Below are 22,987 nucleotides of genomic sequence, written 5' to 3' on the forward strand. Positions count from 1 at the left end.
GTGCGTACGTTACCTGCTGTGCCGCAACTATCTTGTGCTTTTCACCCGCCTGCGTTGACCGCCTCACGTCTGTTCACTGCGCGGATGTGGTGCGTGAAAGCGGGGTGAGGGGATGCGGTGGCAAGTGGATGAGAGCGAGAGGGCGCGGTGTACGCACATCATACAGATAGATGTGTGCGGGTGCGGGTGCGGGTGCGGGAGAAGGCGAGTAAGCGAGGAGGAAGAGGGTAGGGGAGGGCAGACACTGAAAAGCATGCACAACGAAAGAAAAGGAAGGTGCGTCGAGCTTCGCGGCAGCGACCGATGCGTACATGTGCATCGAAGCACCAGGAAGCGATGAATGAGACGGGGAATGGGGGGCGGAGAAGTAAGCCACACACGCACACACACGCGCGGGCAATCGGCAGACACACGTGGCTTGTGCGATGGCGGGAGGACCTGGTCGACCACCTCCAGCCGCTCCCCCTGTCCTCCGCTCATCACCTCCACGAAAGTGTGGATGCATGCCGCGTCGCGTGAAGTGATAGAGGCGGAGGAGAACGCCATCCGTCATCTTCCTCGCCCACCCGCTCCAAGTTATCTTTGCCTTATCCAGTGTCCGTTGCATGGCAGGGAACAGAACGGCATGCCGAGAGCTCACACTCCCCCTTCGGCATGCGTGCACGACTTCCTGCATGTCGGGGGAGGGGGGAGGGCGAGGTCGCGGCATGCCTTAGTTGCGTTATTAGAAGGCGTAACTGACGCGTCGCGCACTGGCCCTCTCCGCTGTTGCTCGATTTCTTCGCTTACGCCGACTCCCCGTAAGCCGCCATCTGCGCTGCTGCACTGCTCGTGTTGCCGTCGATACCCGCTGGCGCACTTGAAGCCGTCGTTGATGGAGTAGCGGGCGACTGCTGCGGCTTCTGCGGACGACGACCACCACCATCACCACCACCTCCGCCGCTGCGCATCCGCTGCGTCGTGCCGCTGCCCCACGAGTCGTACTCCTCCAGCAGCCGCACGAGTGTCGGTGTGAGTCGCGGCACGAGGCCGCGCTGCATGTCGCTGAAAGACACAAACATAAGATCGAAGGCGAAGGACATGTTCGCATAAGGCAATGCGGCTGCGTCGTCCGTAACGGTGAGTGGCGGCGGCAGTGGCTGTCTTGCGTCCGCTGTCTGCTCAGCATCCCACTCCCACTTGCTGCGGCCGCCATCCTGCCGCGAAGCCGTTGATGAAGCTTTTCCTGCCAGCATCTGCTGTTCGCCGGGGCTGCTTGACCTTGGCGCACTTGTGCTCGCTAGGCCGCCGCTGACATGGTCGGCAGGGTTTCCTGTCTCCGCAGCAGTCACCGCTGATGTCGCGGCCACCGCAGCGGAGGCTCGCGTGCGGCGTTGGCAGACGAGGTCCGCCGACCGTCCGCCCAACTGCTCCTCTGACAAGCCTGGCAGCTTTGGGTAGCGCTGCGAGAAGTGATTCAAGACAATGAACTCTGCCCGCACCGCAACGCCGATGCGGAGTGCCTCAGGAAGCGTCGAGTGTTTCTTGCGAACCGCCTCGCCTTCGAACCCGGGCCCAAACGTCGCCTCGTGCAAGAGGATGAAGACCGGTGAAGACATCGGCGGCGGCGTCGAAGTAGGCGATCGCGCTAACGCTGTTCCTCGAATCCTACCGATGCTACCGCTAGCGTTCACCTTCGCCACGAGGGCCGCCCTCCCCACCTCAGAAGCGCTGCCTGAGTCGGCTTCGTCAGACACGAGCCCATCCTGACGAGTGAGTTCGGTGGAGTCCGCGCACCCTGGCAGCCGACTCTGCGCCGACGCGGCAAAGGCCCAACTGCGCTCTACCAAGAAGGACGACGGGCGTGTGTCACCTGAGAAGAGCAACACACGAGAGCTGTCCGGGACACGAGAGACCAGCTCTTGGTCGCGCTGTCGCCCAGTCGCAGCCTCAGCCGCGTCTGGGTTGGCCATGAGGGGTCCGCCGTCCTCCGTCCCCTCGCCACACACGCAGTGCTCGCCCTGCTCCTTCCCCATCGATGAGCAGAAGGGAAAACGCAAGAGAAGCGCATGTGCGTTAGCGGGATGATCCACGGTGATCACCTCTGCGTCCCACCAGACGTTGCCCTTCACCGACGCTGCCGCTGCCGTTACAGAGGTGTCTGCCAGCGGTTCAGAGGAAGATGGCAGGGGCGAGGCGGAGAGGGGCTGCCGCTGGTGGTGCTGGGTGGCGACTGCGATGGCCTGGTTCCACGCAATGAGGTGCGCTTGCAGCAGCGGCATCGGTACAACATGCTGCTGCTCTGGCTGGTTGTTGGAGGCGTGAGGAGCGTGACAGAATCGATGCGTGAATGATGCAGCACGACGTGAGTCTACACCGCCATCACCGACAGCGTCTCGGTCGCCCTCCGTGCCAACCGCACTGTCTAGAACGCTGTTGTCCGCCACGGCGGTGAACGTTTGGCGCTTTTCCTGTCGCGCGTGCGGCGCAGCATCGCCCTCTTCTGCTGCCAGCGCGTCGGGCCACCGCCCCTCCTTGCGAAGGGCGCTGACCGGTGGCGGCATCAGATCGAAGACGCACTCTTTATGAAGCCATGTCGTGTAGGGTGGCGTGCTGCCCCAGGCGTCCATCATGAACGCGTAGACCTCTGTCGGGCACACGACAAGTAGCCTTGGCGCCGGCGGCAACGCGGATGGGCTGCGTTGGAGGTATTCATGGCGCAGTGTGAGGAGGGACATGAGGCCAAGGTGGTGATCGGCGTGGGCGTGTGATATGAAGACGAGCACAATGTCCAGCACAAACTGCCCAAGACGCGCGTCCGCATCATCCTCGAACTCCGTGAAATTCTCGGCGGAGACTGCGTGGGGAAAGGACGTGCTGGTCCCTTCATCTCCCGCGTGGTCGCCGGCACCCTCGCGCCGGTCCCTGCTGTTCCTCTGATAGCCGTCAAGTGTGGCGTGCAGCGGTGACGTAGACAAGGTGCAGCTAGGCGGACGCTGACCACATGCGCTACCGCCACGGACTCGTCCGCATAAGGAGGCGAGCTGCCCGGCACTGCCCTCGCCAAAGTCCAGGATAACCACCCCACGTCGAAGTTGCTGCGAACCCATTGTCAGCGGTGCTGACGACCAGCGCCGTGGCGCAGTCTTCTGTGAGCCATCGATGCGAGCTGGGGCGGGGCCGCGAGAACACGCGGAGGAGTCGGCCGAGTCAAAACTAAGTACGGCATCACCTTCACACCACGCGCATGTGGCCTCCCCCGCGGGGAGCCTGGCATATGTCGCCGACGGTGTATCCTCTGTGATTACCGCTGCAGCTCCCGAGGTATGGGCGCTATCATCAGCGTGAAGAAGAGGCTTGGCAGGGCAGTCCCCTCCCGGGAAGCAGTAAGCGGGAAGGTGCAACTCGAGGAAGGTGCCACTCACGTTTCGGTACTTGCTGGGAACAGCAGAGCCGGTGCCGAGAAAGCCCAGTGCGCCACCACCCATATCGCTTATACCAGTGCTGGCCACGTCCACGCGCTGTTGCAGAGCTGCGAAGCCACCGTGTCTGTCCTCACGACTCTCCGTCGACGTCGAGGATGTCGCAGGTGCTTCTCCAACCGCTGCAGCAGCAGCAGCAGAACGGGTCCTGAGTGAGCATAGAAACGTGTTGGAGAGAAGGGCCAGCGAAGAGGCTGGCGTAGGGTATGGCAGCAACGACGCGACTCCATCCACGACAGCAACTCGGCGCGGCGGTGCTGAAGGAGGCCGAGTGCGAGCTGCTGCTGATGGTGGTAGCACTCTTGGAGTCGCTGCAGTTGCTGTCGAAGAGGAACCACTAGCATGCAGGGTCCAAGCCGGTGCTGACGCAGAATCACGGCCCGAGTTCACCTGCCGCTCACGCTTGCGAGGAGCTGGCAAGTGAGGGGAGGGAACAGCAGCAGCAGCAGTAGTAGCAACATCGTGGCCCAAAGAAGCCTTGACGGTTGATGGTGCCTGCCGCACCGACCCTGCCATCTCTGCCCCCTGCTGTGCTTGGGCAACCTTCTTCGCTGTGGCGTTCCGTTTGTAAGGCAGCTGCAGCGTCGCCTCAGGAATGCACCGCAGTTTCAGCGAGTACGGCCAGTACTCCGCAATGTCATCTGCAGAGGGGCTACTCGAGTTCGGGACGTTTGGCTTTGCGCGCTGCGCGCGCACCGCACTACCGCTGCCGGAAGCCTCCGTGGAGATAGCAGCCCCTACTGCTGTGCCGCTACGAGCTGCGCTATCCTCAGTGACGTTGCCGGCACCGCCAGCTCTTTGCGTCAGCGCTGTCGCCTCCACGATAGGAAAGAGAGAAGGCGCGAGGTGGTGTAGATGATAGCGGTGAACGAGCGCCGTTGGGAAGGCTGTGAAGTGCCGCTGCACGTAGCTGGTGAACAGATGCCATGTCTTGTGCCGTGGCAGTCCTGTCCCCGAAGGAGTCCCGTGCAGCAGCGGCGGCGGCGGGTGGCACCGGTGCCCCTCCCCAATCCGCGTAGAGCCGCTCTCGCGCTCTCCGCTATCGCCCATCTCCACGTCACCATCAGCAATGTCGACTATGTCGTCAAGAGTGAAAGACAGCGACGGGGCCAGCGATAGCTGCACCGCTGAGAGAGATCTAGAAGAGTTCTGTCGCGGCGGCGAAGATATGTTCTTCGTCACGACCGCGTCACCACCCGCCTCCACCCTCGCCGCCACCGCCTCCTCTTCGCAGTGATCCGCTGCGGCGTAGACGCTCAGATGATGATGAAGCGGATCGTGCTGGGCAGCTACATCCGCGAATATGTACGCGTTGTAGGCGGCGTAGACGCAGGGTGCGCCAGCTTCGCGGTGCAGCGACGGCGGCAGTGTCTTCGGCTGCGCCTGAGCCCTGTCCTCACGCAAGAATGGCGAACAGAGCAGCGCGTTGTGACGGCAGCGACGCTCAAACTGAGCAAAGTACGACGTGGGCTGCACGTGGACGACGTGTCGCACCGCAAGCTGACGCGGTCGTCGCCTCAGACGTGGCTCCTGTAAATGAGGCGGAGCTGCCGCCGTCCCTTCGCCCACCACATCGTCCTCTTCGTAGTAGTACGCGAGGTGAGGAAAGTGCTCGCGCAGCAGCCGCTGCAGCACCCCATCGCCATGCTCCCCTACTGCAGCGTTGTGGCAGGGCTTGTCGTCCTCCTCAGTCTCTTCGCACGCGGCAGCCGAGCTCCTCGAAGGCGATCCCCCACCGTCCCCGACGGCGCTGCCTAGCAGCCGGGTGACTGCCTCTCGTACATCCTCAGGTCGATCACCGTCCAGCACAAGCGAGATGTATGTGTGCCTCGTTGCCACGGTGGGCCGCATCACCTGATGAGGTTGCACCCAGCGTTGCGTTGGGGTAGGTGATTGGTCGTTGGTGCGCCCAAAGGAAAAGGTGGCATTCTGCGAAGGCGGCATGGACGCGGCGGACGTGTCCGCCACCCCCGCATCCATGTCTGCCTCCACGGACATCCCCAGCTTGAGCTGGCCGTACTTGGGGCCCGAGCGGACACCTAGCGCGCGCGCCTTGGCGGCGTCGAAGCTCGAGCCTGGCGCCACAATGATCGCGTAGCTAAAGACGACATCATAGCTCGTTGGGGCGGTGAAGGACGCCATCGACGCTGCCGTATCCGCGTCTGCGCTCTGGTCCCCTCTCTCCGTATGCCCTGCAAAGTACGCTTGATGCAGCTGATGACGCTGTTGCTCGTCTTCCGCCATGGCGGACGGAGACTTCGGCTGTAAAAGGCTCATCATCGCATTGCCCGCAGCCGCAGCAGCTGTTGCGCCTTCGCTCTCGCCACCTCTGCGGCCACCCGATACGCGAAACGCCACAAGCAGACTCTGCGGGCTGAGCGGCAGTGTTGCATGAACGAAAGGCGCCAGCCCCGTCAGCGGCTTCTCCTGTTGCGCGCCGCGTGACGCTGTCGGCTCCCCCACCGTCTCCACAAAGTGCAACTGGTTGTTCCCGACGACTGCAGCCGCGCTCGTGGCGTCGACACGGGGGCCGGCGATGGCAGCTTGATCCGTCGCATTTCGCACCAATCCGTGGAGCTGCCGGAAGACCATAGGTCGGTACTGGAAGTAGTGGAAGCGTAGAGCCGTCAGGAAGCCGCGCAGACCAGCCGACGACAGTGGCGACGGCAGCTGCGCCCCTGACGCAGCAACCGCTGAGCAGCTCGTTGATGAAGTCGCCGCTGAGTCGCCAGTCCAAGGAGATCCGCAAGCGTGTGCATTAGCATGCTCACTCTTGAAGTTGTGAGGCTCGCTACCACCATCGCCGTTGCGCGCACCCGCCCGCGTGACGCCCTCCATATGAGCGGGCTTCGGTGAACCATCCAGAGCCGCACTTGGGCCGAAGAATGTGGCATGTCGTGCACCGGCATCGTTGATGGTGAAGAGCATGCCAGGCAACCCCATCACTGCTGACGCCGCACCGACAGGCATCTCCAACGCCGTCGTGTCTACGGGAGCGGCGACGGCGTCTGCTGATGCGCTGCCGTGCTGCTCATCCTCGACGGAGCTGGCGACATTGCCGGACGGGAGCGGAGACACCGCAGTCTTCGAGCTGCTCCACCGCGTGAAGAAGAAGCCCCGCACCTTCTTGAGTTTAATGTTCGCCTCCGAGCTAAACCGCTGTGTCCCCTCTGGGCAGTTGAAGAAAATGTAACCCTCGCTGCCGCTGAAACCGGTGTCTGCCGTCAATTGCGGTCCTGGCCCCGTCGCTACCGCTGATGGTGATGGTGGCTGCGGGCGTAGGAGCGTGGCCGCGTGGAATGGACCAGCTCGCGGCCACGTTGGTCGCTTCGCCGTTAGGTATGAGGACCAGTTCCACGATGCGGGCACCGCAGACTCGGCTACCTCACCAGTCGGAGAGGGCTGGTGGAGCGTTTCGTGGGCACTGGCGTTCACCGATGGCACGAGCGTAGGAGCGGGAACGATCGCTGTGGCATCAACAGCATAGCTGTGCCTTGAGGCTGGCGGCACCTCCCCTGTAGGCGAAGCCGACCCCGCTGCAGAGGAAAGGGTAGACTCATGGAGAGCAGGATGATCAAGTGGACCGTAGTAGCAGCATCCACCGTACCCGTTCGGCGTGTCAGAGCCAAGTAACTGAATGTAATGCAACATGAACTTGTTGTGTAGAGGGAGAGGGGGAGCGAGCGGTACGCGTAGTAGCGGCGGTGCTGGCGATACTTCTCACTACCAAGAAGGGTAGGGATGGGGGAGGCGTGTGGGTGCAGCTGCAGCCAACGGGCGACACAACAGCGGCACCGCCTCTGTCTGCTTGTCGATCTGCCTGCCCGTTTGGAGGTCTGCCTGCGTTCTTTTCCCTTCGATACGTTGCCGCCACGGGCATGCCTTTGGAGCACCCAACCACACACACACACAGCACAGAGCACAGCACAAGACTTGCCTCAGAGAACAACGGAGAGAGACGCGTAGAGAGGACCCACCACGCGTAGAGGAAGGGGAGGAGGAGGTGGAGGAGGAGGGAGGGTGTAGTGAAGGACGACAGAAAGAGAGAGAGTGATGCACATACGGTGTACGTAGGTAGATTTAGGTAGGTATATGGATGTATATTGGATGGATGCACAGACACACACACACATGTGTGTGTGTGTAGATAGATACAAGGATGGAGAGGGGAGTCAAAATGCCGCCGCACCACTGCCAAACATATCGGAGGGGAAGAGGGTGGGTTGGGTGGCGAGGAAGCAGTTTGGCGGGGCCTATACGGATGGCACTGTTACAAAACGCACAGACTCATAGACGCGCATTTGCCTCACGCTGCCCCTCTCCCCCTCACCACCACCACCCCCTCCTCCTCTCTCCCTCTCCATCGCTCCCTCTCACCTCACTCCCAGGGAGGAGCACTATCGCCTCTACAGAGCCCCTGCACCACTGCGGGGCGCGGCAAAGGCGGTGGATAAGCAACGGTGCAGGCAACAGGGAACAAACTTGGGAAGCGGCAAAGAAAAAGATACACACGCACGCGCGCGCCAGCCGCGCCTTTGCTCCACTCCGGAGAGCGCGCGTCGCCGATGTCGCGGAATTCGATTCTCTGTGTTCATATTCTGCCGCGCCCTCGTCCGCTACTGTGAGCGCAGCCCAACACAATCAAAATCATCGCCAGACCCATCCAGGCACGCACGGCAATGTGGCAGAACCACGTCCGCGGCCGAGCTTGCGATGCACGCGGCCCAGGCACAAGCACGCACACGCACGAGAGGAAGAAGCATGCCCGAGCGCTTCGAAGAGAGCTTGAACCGGAATGAATCACTGCCATCGCCCCCTGTAGTACCACTCCCCTCATCCATCACGAAGCATCAGAGAGGGGAAGGATGGGGAAGCGTGGATCGACGTCGTGAGAGGGGAGACGAAGCGGCAACGCTACAACGTTCCCCCCACCTCGCGCGCAAAACCTGCAGCATTGTCTATGTCTGCCAGCTTCGCTACTTCTTCTCCACATTCGCCGAGTCGCTGTCTGCAGCGGCACCCGTCGAAGATGCCGAGAGCGGTGCAGCAACATCTGCCGCCGCGCCAGTCGCCTCACCGTTGCCATCCGCCTCCGCCACCTTGCCCTCTAGGCCCTCACCCAGCAACGACTCAGCGTTCATTGTCACCCACGACGGCAGCATCAGCTCCACACCGGCCACCAACCGTGGCAGCAGCATCATCTTCAAGCCCAATGTAAACAAGCGAAACGCGGCCTCCTGCGGAATGCGAGGGACTTCGCGGGTGAGCATGATGAGCGCCTGCGCCTGCCGGTCCCACGTGGGGTAGTACGACCGCGATGCCCCGCCACGGTAGAAGTCGCGGCGAGCGGACCAGAAAGCCTGTTCATCGCCGTGCACTGCCTCGGCATCGATGAGGCGCGGGCACTGCCCCGGGTCGCTCCTGTACGTTGCAAAGTACGTCGGTGTGTAGTCGACCGCAACGGCCGAGCGCCGCTGGTGCGTGCGGCCACCACGGCGGGTGAGATAGTCGCGATGGATGATACGGAGACGCGGGGAGACGAGGCGGCTGACCTTCGCCATCGTCGTGACCGCGGCGCCTCGAGAGGACATCGGCACTTCTAAAGCAAAACGGCAGGAGAGAGCAAGAAGGGAAGGCATGGAGAGTGTGTGTGTGAAAGGGAGCGTGGAAGGGAAGAAAGGTGGGCTGGCGGTCGACAAGAAGCATGTGCACCGGGAGGATGACCTTATTTTTTCCTTTTCAGCACGGCCACTCTCCGCCAGGGTGCACGAGCCCGATGCCACTCCGCCCACCGGCCGGCCACGCGCCCCATCGCCTGGTGCACCCCTCCCCTCACCTCGGGGTGCCTCGGCCCCCCCCCACCACCAACCCACCAGTGCGCAGTGTGAGGGCCAGGTCGGACACGCGCGGGTCACGTGGACACCCTGCCCATCATATGGATGATACAGGCATGCCCACAGCCGCAGGTCGCTCCATCACAGCGCCATCCAGGGCCTCGCCGCTGGCGTCAGCAGCGACACATCGCTCTCACCTCGCCACGTCGTAGGTGGATGGCCCTGTCACCACCAGAAGCAGTTCGGCACTCGGCAGGGGATATAGGAGGGCTGCTTGGCTTCCCCCATCATCACCGCCACCACCACCACATACACATGCAGGGAGAGGGCACATGGAGAGCAAGATGAAAGCCCAAGAAACAAAGCCGAAGGCCATGAAAAGGAAGAGAGACTGCGCTTCGCAAAACCACCGGGACGGTGATGTATAGACAGTTGGGGTGGGTGCGGGTGTGCGATGGACGTCACCGCGCACCCCTACAGGTGACTAAACAACAACAGAGGAAGTGAGAAAAACAAAAGGCAAACACACGGTTATAATATAATATATTTTAATACATGCATAGCAGTCATCCGGTGGTACAGCTTCGCCGCAAAGTCTGGCGACAGTGCCTTGCCTGGCAGCCGGTGTGCCACGGTACATCCGATCGGATCGTATGCCTTGGCACCACGCCCGCACCCGCCCATAGCACAGATCAGCCGCTCTCCATAGACGCTCCCGATCAGCGGCATCTCATCTTCTGTCCTGTCAACGATGCACCAAACGACTTGGAGGTTGGCGTGCTTCAGCGTCCTCGCCGCCACTGGCGAGGCGGTGTAGACCTCCGCCAGGCTCGTCCCTACCGCCTGCACACGCGGAGGCGTCGGTGAAAAGGCCGTCACCGTCTCGCATCACTCCACGGCGCGCTCTCGCATCTCCACCTCGACGCCCTTCACCGCGATCAACCAGTTGCAGGTGTGGCCCATACTGATGGGCCAGCCATCCCTGTGTGACTCTACCGCCTCGGCGGAAGGGCGTAGCAGTGACCACCGCCGAACACAGACGTGAAGATCACGCTAGTGAACGCGAGGCTCGCCTGCCCCATTCCCTTTCTGGCCAGCGTCCCTATGCGGCAGCTGCCCACGCAGAAGGACCACGGCCGCAGACATTCGAGTCAGCCAGTCCGTCACGCGCACAGCACTCATCCTTCTCAGCAGCAGGCGCAGCAGCAGCAGTGGTCGCAACACCGTTCTTCGACGCGGCGACGAAGTCCAGGGCGGCGCAGATGTCACCACAGTCAGCGGCAAACAGCAGCCCATAACAGACTCGCACGAAGTGTACAAGTCGATCCTGGGCCTCCCCTCCGCCTCGCCTCCGCCTCGCGGTGCAACAGCGCACCCAGGTCGTTCAGGTGAATCCATGGAATCGCCGTCTCTACTCGCCGGTAGATGCACGCCACATGAAAGCGCTGGTCACACGCAAGCGGGTTACAGTTGTTGTCCGGCCCCACAACGGAAACGCGCAGCGACGGCTAAAGGCAACGAGCGTACGTCGATGTGGTGCGGGCATGCATGCCGGCATCCACCACAATCACATCCGAGTTCTTAACGCTGGGCATGATGATGGAGCGCGTAGGCGGTAAAAGGAGGGGCGTGTGTACGTGTGTATCGCTGTGTGTGCAGCTCAGGGTGTTGCTGTGCAAGCAGCGCGTCGGCGCGAGAGAAGTGCGGTGGTGATAAGTGGAGGGCGGGGAGGGGCCGTCGTAAGGGGCAGTGTGGGTGCACCCGCTTCGCATCTGCATGTGTGCATGGAGGAAGCGAAGAAGAGCAGGGGCGGAAAGACGCCTCGGCGAAGGCGGGGAAGCGGAGAAGATCCGAGGGCGAGCAGCAACAGGCGCGGCAGAAGTGGACTTGTCTATCGGGCACACGAGAACTGCTCATTGTATGTGGGAAAGGGTGGAGAGGGGAGACCATGAAAGAGCTCAGCGCCCCCTCCTCCCACCGCTGTCAGCAAAGGGCGGCGCCGGGGCGCTCGAGAGAAGATATGAAAAAGAAGAAAGGGTCAGCAGAGCGCCTCCCAGAGGGCACCATCAGGTGCGAGAGCGCTCCGTGGACCGCTGCTCTGGCATACGACGCTGTAGAAAAGCTGAGAGGAGCATCTCCATCGATCGCTGTAATGATGGCGATGATGCCGATGTGTGCGCAGGGGAGAGAGCGCGCGCGCCGTTAGGCGGGAGCGCGTCGGCGCAACGCAAGACCCATACAGTGCATCACCACGCGCTCATCTCCCCATCACCGCATCCCCGCTCAGCTCTCGTGAAACGAGAAGCGTGGAGCGCCCTTCCCTCCCTCTCTCTCACCCTCTGTATGTGTCCGCGTGTGCACACGCGCCTTCCCTCTGTACAAGAAGGAAAGGGCGATCCTTTCCCTCTTGCCTTCCCTGCTGCCGCCGCCGTTGTTGTGATGACTTCTGTTTTGATGTATGGTACATGATGGCAAGAGTGTACAGAAGACGCATAGAAGCGCGCAAGCACACTCACATGGCGAACAGTATCGACCCGCCTCACCCACTCCGCCCCTCCCCTCCCCGTCTACACAGTCGAGAAAGCGGCAAAGAAACAACGTCGTCTCTCCAGCCCTCCCTCCCTCCCTCCTCCCTTTCGCTTGTGTACAAGGCACACACACACACACCTTACACGCGCACAGAGAAGAGCATGTGCGACTTCGCCGAATATGCAGACATGATGCACGAGGAGCAGACCCCTCCCTCCCCCCCAGGCCAGAAGCATCCATAACAGAGATGTTGCTCCGCTGCAGCAGTGGGGCTGCACGTGTCTATGCGGGGTCCCAGAATGAGATATAGGAGAGATACAGAAAGAGAGAGCAGCGTTGCATGGGTTAGAAACAGGTTGGCGAAGAAGGGAGAGGAAGTGGGCGGTGCGTGGTGGCGCATGGGAGTGCGCGCATCGCACGGGAGCGCACAAAGGATGCAACGGAAGACGACGACGATGACGAAGAGGGAGAGTGGGGGAAAGATGACCTCAAAAACAAACGATGTGCTCCATCATCATGACGCGGACACCACATGTTTGGTGACGACGAGTGAGCAGAGAAGAGCACACACACACACGCACGCAAATAGAGAGAGGGGGCAGAGAGAAGCCAAAGCGCAATGTACACGTCGAGTGTGGGACGTAATTGGTCGCTGTCTGCGTGGCCAAAGACGTACAGAGGAAGAGGGGAGAGAGGGAAGACAGTTCGACGAACCACATGCAAGCCGAACGTGGATGAGAAGCGGTGCCGACGTGTCTGTCGGTGATGGTGAGGAGGTGGAGAGGGGGGGGGGGCGAAGTGTTGAGAAGAGAGTCTGCGTGAGGTCAGATGGATGCGACCGGCACTCCAACCCGCACAGAGAGACAGAGGCAGAGTTGTGTATACGGAACATAGAAGAAAGACGAGGGAGGAGAAACGGATGCTAGTGGCGGTGGTGGCAGGGGGTCTGGTGCTTTCGAGAGTCGATCGGACGTGTGCGCGCGCGGCAAAAGAAAGTGTTCGCGGGCACCGGTAAAGCGAGCAGGAAGAATATCCGACGCAAAATACCGAAAGAAAGAGAGAGATCAGCGCACATCCGCACGCTTATACAGGCGAAGAGACGCATCCAAGTCAGCCCCTAATCCTGCGTGCAGCTCCCTCCTGCACGAGTGTATGAGCACAGGCGGGAGATGCACGCGCACTGTCGCAGGAAGGGAAGGGAGGGGGAGGGGGCGTGCAACAAGGCGTGTCTTCGAAGAGACGACACTTTGCGCACTGGCAGGTGCCGAGGAGCCGCAGGACGCACGCACGCATCAAGGACGTCATGCGGCGAGGTTGGGTATATACCGCATTCGCCCCCCTACCTCGATGCACCCGCCCGCATACGCCGCCCGCCACCGCCGCTTCTTTCGGCCGTCTTCGCTTGTGTGCGCTTGTCCGGGTGCAGGGCAGGGAGGGGCCCCTCAGCCCACCTTGATCAGCTCCGCTGCCTCAACGTCGACTGTCTGCGCGCACCAGGACAGAACTTCGAGGCTTTGCGCATCAAGCGTAACCTTGGGCAGCAGAAGCCCCTCCACGCCGTCGTGCTGCATCCCGATGAGGGAGCCGCAGGTGAGGCAGGTGTAGATGACGTACATAGCGTTTTGCCCTGTTGCCGCCGCGCCGCCTGCGAGCTGAGATTCAGGTGTATGAGGCGCAGGTTGGCGCAGAGCCTCCTCCTCCTCCTCCAGCTCCAATGGCGCTTCGACTTGAAAGCAGTGCCTGTAGGCTCGGATGTTGGCCTCGCCAAGTGCTGCTGTGGCTTTACCGTCCGCGTGTGCGCCGCTCCCCGCGCTCAAGGACGGGGGCCAGACACCAGGAGACTGCGTTGGTGGCGGTGGGTCGCAGCAGGCATTCATGCCGCCTTTCCGCTTTGCTTCCGCCCCTTGGTTGTGGTTGTGGTTCAGCGTCGTATCCTCAGCCTTGGCACGCAGCGCAACAGCAGCAGCGGCGCCGGCACCTGCGCTGGGCCTCTCTTTCGTAGGCCACTCGCCTGGTGCATCCGACGTCGTCGGCGAGGACAGCAGCGCCGGCAGCCCATAGGCCACTTCAGGTAGATGCAGCCACTCCACTCCATGCACAGAGCCTGTGAATCGGACGCACGCGTCACAGGAGCACACAAACGAGCCGTAGATCGTGGAGAGGCAGCCGCGCGAAGTCGCGGCACGACCGCAGAGGCAGGACGTCGTGAAGCGCACGTCGGCTACGTCCTCAACCTCCCCGGCGCAGGCAGCGGCGTCGGCGCCACGCATCTTCCCAGCCAGTAGCGTCGTGGAAAGGGGATGGCGGAACACCGTGCCGGCCATCAGCGTGGGCTGCAGGGCATCGATCTTCTCGCTCGTGACATGGAAGGTTTTCTTCATAGACTGCTGCAGGAATGGTACCCGCCCTGAGAGGCATGAAGCGCTACCGACCTCCTCCGATGAAAGTGGTGGCGACAGACCTTGTTGCTGCTGTTGCTGCGCTGCTGCAGAAGCGGCCTGAACGGCATCTACGTCCAGCGCAGTGCCAAGCGCATCGACAAAGCTCTGCGTTTTGCTTTCATCACCGTCGGTGTCGCCGCCACAGCTCTCGCGCCTGTTGGCCGCGGGAGAGGCGAAAGCAGGCCTGTTGAGCTGCACATCTGCCTCAGCTACATGCGCCTCCCTACCCTTTGCACCACCGCCTCCCCCATGCGACTGCTTTCCTTTGGATGCGGCGTTGCCACTGGGTTCGTGGGACGGTGCGCCCTCCGTCACCCCAGGCCGATGGACATCTGCCTGCTCTGCACACTTACTCAGCTGATGGCGCGGCTTGGCGGACGCAGACGGCGACGCCGGCGGTTGCGGAGAGGGAACGTGGGCGTCGGCCTTTGCGCCGACATGCTGTGGTTTCGCCCCGACCCCAGTCTTGCAACTTCTGTCGTCTCGGTGTGCGTGATGGCCGTCCTGGCGCTGCTGCCGCCGAACACTGCGCTCTCGCCAGGAGGACAGCTCCGACAGCACCGCACTCAGCTCGTCTAATGCTGGCGCCGCGCCCCGAGCGGCCAATGGCGGCGCAGAATTCTCGTCGAGCTGGCCATCGAGGTGCCGCCGCTGTGGAGGCGCCGGGTACGGTTGGTCACGTACTCCTGGCGCGCTCAAGCGAGCACCGCGGGCTTGCCGCGCCGCATCAACGTTTCCGGCGTTTGGCGCCTGCGCGGCAGCCGCGCTGTCGCGCTGTCGGGAGAGAGGCGACGGGTTGGTGGGCAAATCTACGGGCCGGCGCTGGTCGACGGCGGATGCATCGCGGAGCGCCGCTGGGAGTGGTGGTGGCATGAAGGCCCCCCGCGAAGGCGCGGCCGCTGCGGCACCCGGGGATGCACCACCTGCCGAGGGTCGTGTGGGCGCCTCCCTGCCCCCACCCCCCGTGTTGCGCCCCTTGAGTCCCTGCTGTCGAAGGGCGGCAGCTGCACCTGGCGAGAGACGTGGGCGCTCATCCGCGCCAGACGTGTGGGGTACCCCACCTGTGCCATGCGGCTCCGCTTGAGTGCCAGACTTGCGTCTCTTCGCCTCTGCAATGTGCTGCTTCTGAGCATCAAAGCGAGCGAGCAGCTCCTCGATGGAGAAGGCTCCCGCCTCACTACCGCCGCGGAAGGAGTGCCGTTTTGGCTGCGCTTGTAATGGTGGTGATGGTGCCTGCTTTCCCGCGCCTCGCGCCTGTGAAGGCGACGCTGGGGACGACGGCAGCGGGAGGGCAGCAGCACCAGCACCAGCACCAGCAGCAGCGGCAGCGGTCGGTGCGCAACTCGCAGCACCGCCACCATCGGCTTTAGTAGGGGACAACAGGGCCTGCTGCGCTTGTCGTGGGGGTGGGGGTGGCGGAGCAGCAGCAGAAGCACGAGGTGCCTCACCTCCACAGGCGCCGCTGACACCGCCCAGGGCAGGATTGCCGTCGTTGGTCATGTCATCGGCGAGCTGGTTGATCAGGTCCGGCACGTGCTTCATCAGCACTGGCGACATGAGCACCTGGCCCGCGTCGGGTCGCCGCCGTGCGTCCTTCTGCAGCAGCTGCACAATCAGCTCCCACAGCTCCTGCGAGTAGACGGCGGGGATGCGGGGCGGCTGCTTGTGCACAATGTCCCGCATCAACGCCTTCATTGTTGTGGACTCAAACGGGACGTGGCCTGCACACAACTCGTACAGCAGCACGCCAAGCGCCCACATATCGCTCTTGCTATTGTATGGGCGACCCTGGCACAGTTCAGGAGAGAAGTAGCAAGGCGTCCCGCACATGGTGCTCGCCATGGCCACCGTGCTCTGTAAGACGGTGCTAATGCCAAAGTCGCCGAGCTTGACGACGTGGTTTTTGGTGAGAAAGATGTTGGACGACTTGATGTCGCGGTGCAGCAGGCGACGGTCGTGCATGTACTTCACCGCCATTGTGGTCTGCACGAAGAGGTTGACGACCTGCGCCTCTGACAAGAGCCCTGCAGTGACGGCAGAGGATGATGACGACCCTGGCAGTCTGGCGGAGGAGGCACTGCCGTCTTCGTACCCGCCAGCCGCCCCCAGCTTCCGCGCCGTCTGCGCGCTGCTCAACAAGGAGTAGACGTCCCCACCGTCGGCGTACTCCATGACAATATACAGGTGCGGGTGCTCCTCGTAGTACTCGACGTAGCGCACGATGTTAGGGTGGTGCAACTTCTGCAGGATATTGATCTCATTGTGTGCGTCGTGCCGCTGGCGAGAGGACATGGACGCCAGGTTTAAATGCTTGACAACAAAGTATTGCTGCTGCGGCTCATGAAACACAAGAAGAGCTTGGCCGAAGCTTCCTTTGCCCAGGGAGCGCACCGGTACGTAGCCGGATTTGCGAAGTGTGAGAGGCAGCTGGGGTCGTGACGGCCCAATGCCCAGGAGCAGGTTCAGCTCATCCACCGCGTTCATGGTGCGCGCGCTCAAAGACAGGCAGAGGCACCGAGAGGGCCACGCGCGAACAGAGCCCGGTAAACGGAGCTGGGCGAGCGTCGGCGAGCAAGCAGAAAAAAATATAGAGAGAAAAGCTCGCAGCGATGATTGCGGGCGCGGCCCCCGCGTGTGGGCGTAAGGCGTGTGCGCGTGTGGATGCGCGGCGGTGTGTGGCGTGGTAAGGCGCGTAACAACAAAGAGGAGAGTGTAACGAAATATGAAAACCAAAAGATGGGCAGATGGCACGCAGAACGGATACGAGAGACGCATGAGGGATGCAGCACGGTTGCCTCCGTAGGAGAGTGAGGAGCCAAGAGAGAGGCGACTGGAGAAGGGGAGTGGGGGGATGGGAGGGAGGGAGGAAGGGGCAGTCCGCACACGCACCCAAAGAGGATGTGCGAAACGTGAGACGCTACACTACTGATAGTATTTCGACCTCCCCATCCCCCTCCCCCAAGCAAACCATTCATCAACCCCTCCCACCGCTCTCTCGTAGATGGGTCCGCCATCGGCCCTGCTGGTGCGTGCCGGCCGAAGTCGGGGCAGGAGCAGCGCTTCGCGAGCGAAACGAAAACGCTCGAGCAACAGCCGCGAGAGGGAGAGACGCACGCAGGCACACGCATACTCGGCTTTATCCCGCTCTGTTCTTGTATACTCAACGAAACACGGCGAAGGCCCACCACACGATTGCATGCGCTCACCTGTGCAGGGTGCCGGACGCGCAGGTGAGCCATCCCACACGGATGCAGATGGTGAGGAAGGGGAAGATGCCCCATCACGTGGGCTCTGCCTTTTACAACGACGCACGTGAGCGTCGCACCCTCGTGCGGCCTGTCAGATGTGAAGAGAAAGGGGGAAAACGATGGAGGGCGGACGGAGGCGCAGTGGGGCCTACCCGTCCGTCGTGTACCCAATCACACGCTGTGTAGCCGGGTTACGAATCACGACCAGCGGAGCACCCCACACACCGTAGCGGTACGTCTCCTCCGGCGGTGGAGTCGACGCCATCGTTTCAGGCGAGGCGCCCTGATCCGCGTGAACACGATGGGCGCGGACTTCGTGGAAGGAAGCGACCGGGGGCGAGCCGGCGAGAGGGGCACCCGCCACGGCGGCGGCGTCGTCCTGCACACCAGCCGCGCGAAACGCATACGTTGTAGTGACGATGGTCGTCGTCGATCCGCTCCCCTGGCTATCAGCCCCTCGGCTTGCATTTGGCAAAGAGGGTGTCGCGGAAGGGTGATGCGCCTCAACCACAACAGTCGTCGTCGGCGTCGAGGAGGGCGGCGCCCGCTTTAACAGCGACGACACATGCGCCATCACACCGCTGCCTTCCCCGTCGGGCCGGCATCGCCACCGTCGCGGGAGCGCCACGTAGTACCACGGCTCCTCCTCGTCGAGGTAGTAGACCCGGGCCTGCCGACACGTGAAGTGCAACAGCGCAAACAGCGGGGACCACAGGAGCAGCTCGCGAAAGCCGGGTGGTAGCATATCCAGGTACATGGACAACGTCGTGTACTGCCTGCTCCGGTTGGCGCTGCGCTCCCGCCGGAACACGCGATAGGCGCCGAAGAAGTTGAACTTGCCGCTGTTCCAGGTCCCGCGTGCATCCGCCCTGTCGCTCGTCGTTGATGCAAACCGCTTGCTCACGCTTAGCGACGCCGCCGGCAGCGTCGAGAAAGCTGTGCGCTGGGGCATGGCGACGGCGGGGGACAGAGGCCTCACTGTCGCTACCGTGATCCACCGTCCCAAGCCCGCTGCCGGGCGATGTGGCAGCGCGGACATGGACAGCTGCGATCAAGAGGAGAGAAACAAAGGTCAAGTGGAGGACGCGGCTGCGTTGCGACGATGGGAAAGCTGTTCAGCTGCCGCCATGCATGACGCGCCACGCACACGGAGGAACAGAGAGCAGGAGAGAGAGAGCAGGATCAGGGATTAATAGAGGAGTCGCCAGACGACACTACCATGCCCGGCATTGTTGCGTACCCGACAGCGTGAGTACCAGGTGCCGCAGAGAGAGGGAGGGTGCGAGAAGGCAAAGCAACACGTACGGTCTACGCCCTCTCGCTATCCACTACCGATCCGCCTACTCCACAATAGACGTGCCGTTTCTGTGCCGGGGATAGGCACACCCGAAACCCGCACACACAGGCATCCGTGCACCTCGCTCTCCGCATTCACGTTACTGTGCGCAGGGGCACATCGCGAAAAATAGAAAACAAGCCCATGAGCGTCATCTTCCGCTTCCGTGCTGCTGCCTTTTTTTTCGGCTCGTTACGCTCATCCGCTGGCGGCCACATCACCACCACCACCACCACCACCCCCTCCCCTCAGCCCTCATCCCCCAACTCCAGAGAGGCACACGCGGCTTGACGTCTGAGCAGCTTATACGCGTGGAAAAGGGAGAGAGGGGTGCAGCCCCACCCCACCCCCTCCCTCCCCACGCTCCTGCTGAAAGGCACCCCTCTCCTTTCTCACTCTGGAGTGCGTGTGTCGAGCACGGCAGAGCGAGCAGCAGCAAATAACGAGGCTAGCGCTGCCGCACAGCTGATTTTCCTTCAGCGGTTCCATTGCTTCTGCGCGCGGAAAGACTCGGTACGCTGCGTGCGGCCCTTCTTCATGAGCCTCCGCGTGCCCTCCTGCATCTGGAGAAGCTGTCGCGCCGTTGCCATCTCCGCAGCGCGGTCTTTGGTAGTGCGGTAGACCTGTCCTGCCCTGCGGTCGCGCCGCTCGACACGGTAAGCACGGTCGTACATGAGATCCTCAGCGGCACGCTGCATTGAGCGCCGTCCTTGCGCAAAGGTGTGCTGACGCGCGCCAAACTCCTGATTCAGCTCCTGTTGAAGTTTGAAGTTTTCCCATTGCGTCTGCGAGCGCAGTCGACTCATCTGCAGGGCCGTCTTCGACTGCCGGAAGCTCTGCTTGCGTGTGTGCGTGGGGAGCAAGCCATGCGAGAGCTGTTTCGACGAGAGGCGAAGGGCAAAGGTGAAGCTGAGCATGGCTGCCACGCAGAGGCGCCCCGCCCCTCCAACATTCACATTGACTTGCTCACGCGACGATCACCTTTTCTTTTTCAATCTCGTGTGTGCCGAGACGGCGAGCGTAGGGGAAAGCGTGTCTGCGAGTTACAGCACAAAGAGCACGAGGGAGGGAGCGAGGGAGCGACGTGCACAGACGTGCCCTGTATCCGTGGCAGCAGCAGCCGAGTGCAGAGGAGAAGGGAGAAGAGGAAGACGAGCCAGTCGCGGACGAAGCGGCGGTCGGAAGCAGGTTCCCAGTGAGCTTTAAGACGAGAGAAGCATGAAGCGCACACGATCCGGCGTGCGCGTCGGCGTGCCTCACAGTCTTCTCTTACTCGATCACACACGACGCGCACGAGGCGACAACACGCATGCGTTATCGGTAGAGAGAAAGAGGCGCGTCCATAGCACGGGACACGTGCTGTGGGGTGAGTGTCTCCTACGTCCGGCCACATCGTCTAGGCAATGAGCCGCACAGATGGTCGAGATCAGCGAGGGAGGGAAGGGGGCGGTCTGTTGGTTGTGTGCGTGTGTGTGGAGACAGATCGAAGTAAGAGCTCGGTCTCTTTCCCATCATCGACCCGCACGCACGCACCGGTCTAACGCGATCACCCCTGCACATTAGCGGAGTGGTGTGTTTCGTTCCAATTTCGTTGCTTCGCACCTGAACAGAGAACATCATCGCCAGAGAGAGAGAGAGACAAAGAGAGGGCGCGCACAGAGGGAGGGAGGGACACACACACACAGCCAACAGACCGAATGCAGCCAGACCGAGAGACCCATGCAAGCACAGGCACTCGGGCACAGAGAGAGGGGAGACCTGCCCAATGCGCAGCAAAACAAAAGTGGTGCGTCCCGCACCCCACAGGGGACACGACAGTGCCAGGCCCAGTCGCGGATCGGGTCGAGTGGCAGACATGCGCGCACACGCATGCAGGTGGGCGTGCGTGTGTGCGCATGTCTGCTGGAGAGAGAGAGGACGAGCACCACAAGAGAAAAGAGTGTGGGGGATCCGCAGCGCTCCTGGCATGCAACTATACATCGAAAATACATACGAAACAGCGGATGAGGCGGGGGCGGGTGGAGCACGCGAAGCGCGTTTACGTACATCGCAAAGGCATCCGATCAAGAAAACGAAGACGACGACGTCTGCACGGGCACACACATGTCAGCCACGCATACCGCGTACTATGCACGGACGTGCAGAAATACCCAAACTGTGAGAGAGAGACAGAGCGGAACACGCGCAACTGTGCAGCGTGAGAAGTTTGCGGAGGGGCCCACGTGGCTCAACAACAAAGAGGAGGGAGGAGGACAGGTGGGGGCCTGAGAACGCGCCTGCACGCGCATATCCTGTGTACGCGTGGGTGGGTGTGGAGGGAGGGGGTCACACGCACGCTCTCCCCTCCAGCAGCTTGGGGCAGTGCTCAACCGGGGCGTGCCCAAGCATTCTAGTCCTCGTCCTCTTCGTCCTCTCCACTAACGTCGAGCTGACGCTGCAGGCTGATCGCCTTCATCGAGTACGCCTCGCGCTGACGTCTGTCGCGGGCCTCCCATATCTTCGCTAGGGCCTCCTCCGTGTCTACGCCGATGCGCTCCTGCAGCACCTGCACCCCCGCCGCGTCCAGCTCGCCGGTTTCCTCGTCTATCAGCGCCTCGTCGTTCATAGGGTCCTCGGCCTCGTCCTCGGGCAACTCATCGAAAGTATCCACTGGCAGCCCCATCTCTTGTCGCTGCTGCACGACGGCATCGCGAGCCTCGCGGTACGCCACGGCGGCGGACACAAACCGCAGCAGAGCGTACATCACAGTACCTCCGCGCTGCTTCACCTGCGTCTCGACGATGTTGCGCAGCTCCTCTACACGCTCGCGTGCCTTGGCTGCTGCCTCGATCTCGTCCGCCAGAGTCGGGATGAGCTTCTGCTTCGGTGCGCCCTCTTCGCTGTCGGACCCCGACCCGGCGGCATCCTCTTCGATCATCTCCTCCGTGTAGAACTCCTCCGGGTCCACCTCGCACTGGTACTCCCCATCCAGCCAGCAGGTGCGCAGAACACGCGCAGCGCGGCGCACCTGGCGCGTCGTTGGCTGCGTGAACGGGACGCTGGCGCCCTCCTCCTCTGCAGACGCGCCGTTCTGCTTGTGGCGCTCCGCCCCATCACCCTCGTCATTGCCCTCATCACCGTGGGTCGACCCGGCTAGCTCTGGCACAATTCGCTCCAGCTTGAGCGCCACCCCGCGGTCGTATGAGGCTACCGGGTTGAAGGCACGCAGATGCTGGACCAGCACCGACGGCTTCAGCAGCGCGGCCACCTTTGCGGCCGAGTTCGTAGCCTTGGGGGTGGCGTTGAGCAGAAGGTAGCACAAACAGCGAAAGAGAAGGTACTTGACGTACGGGACGCAGATGAAGTGGTGGTCGCGATGCTCACTGAGGCGCTCCGCCAGCTCCGCCGCGGCAGGGGAGAGCGCAGGAGCGGCATTTGCCATCGAAGGTGCGGTGGTCGCCTCCACGAGCGCGGCCTCCTGTGCAGCAGCACGGTGGTAGGCGCCGAGTGTGGCATCCTGCGCAATGCGCACGCGCTCTGCCTCCTCCTCCAGCTCGTGCTTGAGCTGGCCTACCGCGCTCTTCGAGAGAGTCAGCAGGAAGCGCTGTGCTTTGAAGAACTCTCTGCGGGCCTCGGCCATCACGGCCTCCTTCTCCTGCGCTGCAGCGGTGCGAGAGGCCGAGTCCCTCTCCGACGTCGCGCCCGCACCGTCCTCGCCACCGTCCTCGCCGCCCTTCTCCGCCTTGATCGCCTCCTCCTCGTCCAGCAGTTCCTCCGCCTCGGCTTCGGCCGCTTGGTACACCTCCTGCAGTTCCTCCTCGGTGGCTCGCCTCGTGCGAAGGCGGTCCTGGAAGCGGTGGAAGCAGCGCTGAATCATGTCAACAGCCGCCTTCTCGCGCAAGGCACGCTGCTGGCACCATTCCTGCCGCAGGTCATCCACCTTACGACGCCGCGTTGCGGCGTCCGCCTTGCGCTCCTCCTCCTGGAGCTGATGGAGAAGGAAAAGGGCGAGGTACTCCTGCGGGTTGCTGGGCTGCGCCGTGACCGTCTCTGCGACACCCTTCGCCAGGAGCATGCCAACGTGATTTTTTAAGTAGGCGCTATCCATGGCTGATGTTTGTGTGGGGGGAGGAGGAGGAGGAGAAGGGGGTCTGAGGAG

At 62.4% G+C, this 22,987-nt stretch overlaps 6 protein-coding genes across 6 annotated transcripts; all 6 read right to left on the bottom strand.

The window, feature by feature from the left end:
• Window positions 1-785: 785 nt before the first annotated feature.
• LMXM_08_0910 (conserved hypothetical protein) lies at window positions 786-7,112 on the bottom strand (the record flags this gene model as incomplete). Its single annotated transcript, XM_003872597.1, has 1 exon — window positions 786-7,112. The coding sequence occupies one exon, from the start codon at window positions 7,110-7,112 to the stop codon at window positions 786-788; it is 6,327 nt and encodes a 2,108-aa protein (XP_003872646.1).
• A 1,325-nt stretch (window positions 7,113-8,437) lies between these two features.
• LMXM_08_0920 (conserved hypothetical protein) lies at window positions 8,438-9,052 on the bottom strand (the record flags this gene model as incomplete). Its single annotated transcript, XM_003872598.1, has 1 exon — window positions 8,438-9,052. One exon carries the CDS (start codon window positions 9,050-9,052, stop codon window positions 8,438-8,440), a length of 615 nt encoding a protein of 204 aa, XP_003872647.1.
• A 4,214-nt stretch (window positions 9,053-13,266) lies between these two features.
• On the bottom strand, window positions 13,267-16,749 carry LMXM_08_0930 (putative protein kinase; the record flags this gene model as incomplete). The annotated part of the gene is made up of 1 exon (XM_003872599.1): window positions 13,267-16,749. The coding sequence occupies one exon, from the start codon at window positions 16,747-16,749 to the stop codon at window positions 13,267-13,269; it is 3,483 nt and encodes a 1,160-aa protein (XP_003872648.1).
• A 912-nt stretch (window positions 16,750-17,661) lies between these two features.
• Window positions 17,662-18,465, bottom strand: LMXM_08_0940 (conserved hypothetical protein; the record flags this gene model as incomplete). Its single annotated transcript, XM_003872600.1, has 1 exon — window positions 17,662-18,465. The coding sequence occupies one exon, from the start codon at window positions 18,463-18,465 to the stop codon at window positions 17,662-17,664; it is 804 nt and encodes a 267-aa protein (XP_003872649.1).
• An 860-nt stretch (window positions 18,466-19,325) lies between these two features.
• LMXM_08_0950 (conserved hypothetical protein) lies at window positions 19,326-19,766 on the bottom strand (the record flags this gene model as incomplete). Its single annotated transcript, XM_003872601.1, has 1 exon — window positions 19,326-19,766. One exon carries the CDS (start codon window positions 19,764-19,766, stop codon window positions 19,326-19,328), a length of 441 nt encoding a protein of 146 aa, XP_003872650.1.
• A 1,472-nt stretch (window positions 19,767-21,238) lies between these two features.
• LMXM_08_0960 (conserved hypothetical protein) lies at window positions 21,239-22,936 on the bottom strand (the record flags this gene model as incomplete). Its single annotated transcript, XM_003872602.1, has 1 exon — window positions 21,239-22,936. One exon carries the CDS (start codon window positions 22,934-22,936, stop codon window positions 21,239-21,241), a length of 1,698 nt encoding a protein of 565 aa, XP_003872651.1.
• Window positions 22,937-22,987: the final 51 nt, after the last annotated feature.

The sequence above is a fragment of the Leishmania mexicana genome, chromosome 8 (assembly GCF_000234665.1).
Source record: "Leishmania mexicana MHOM/GT/2001/U1103 complete genome, chromosome 8".
NCBI classification, from domain to species: domain Eukaryota; phylum Euglenozoa; class Kinetoplastea; order Trypanosomatida; family Trypanosomatidae; genus Leishmania; species Leishmania mexicana.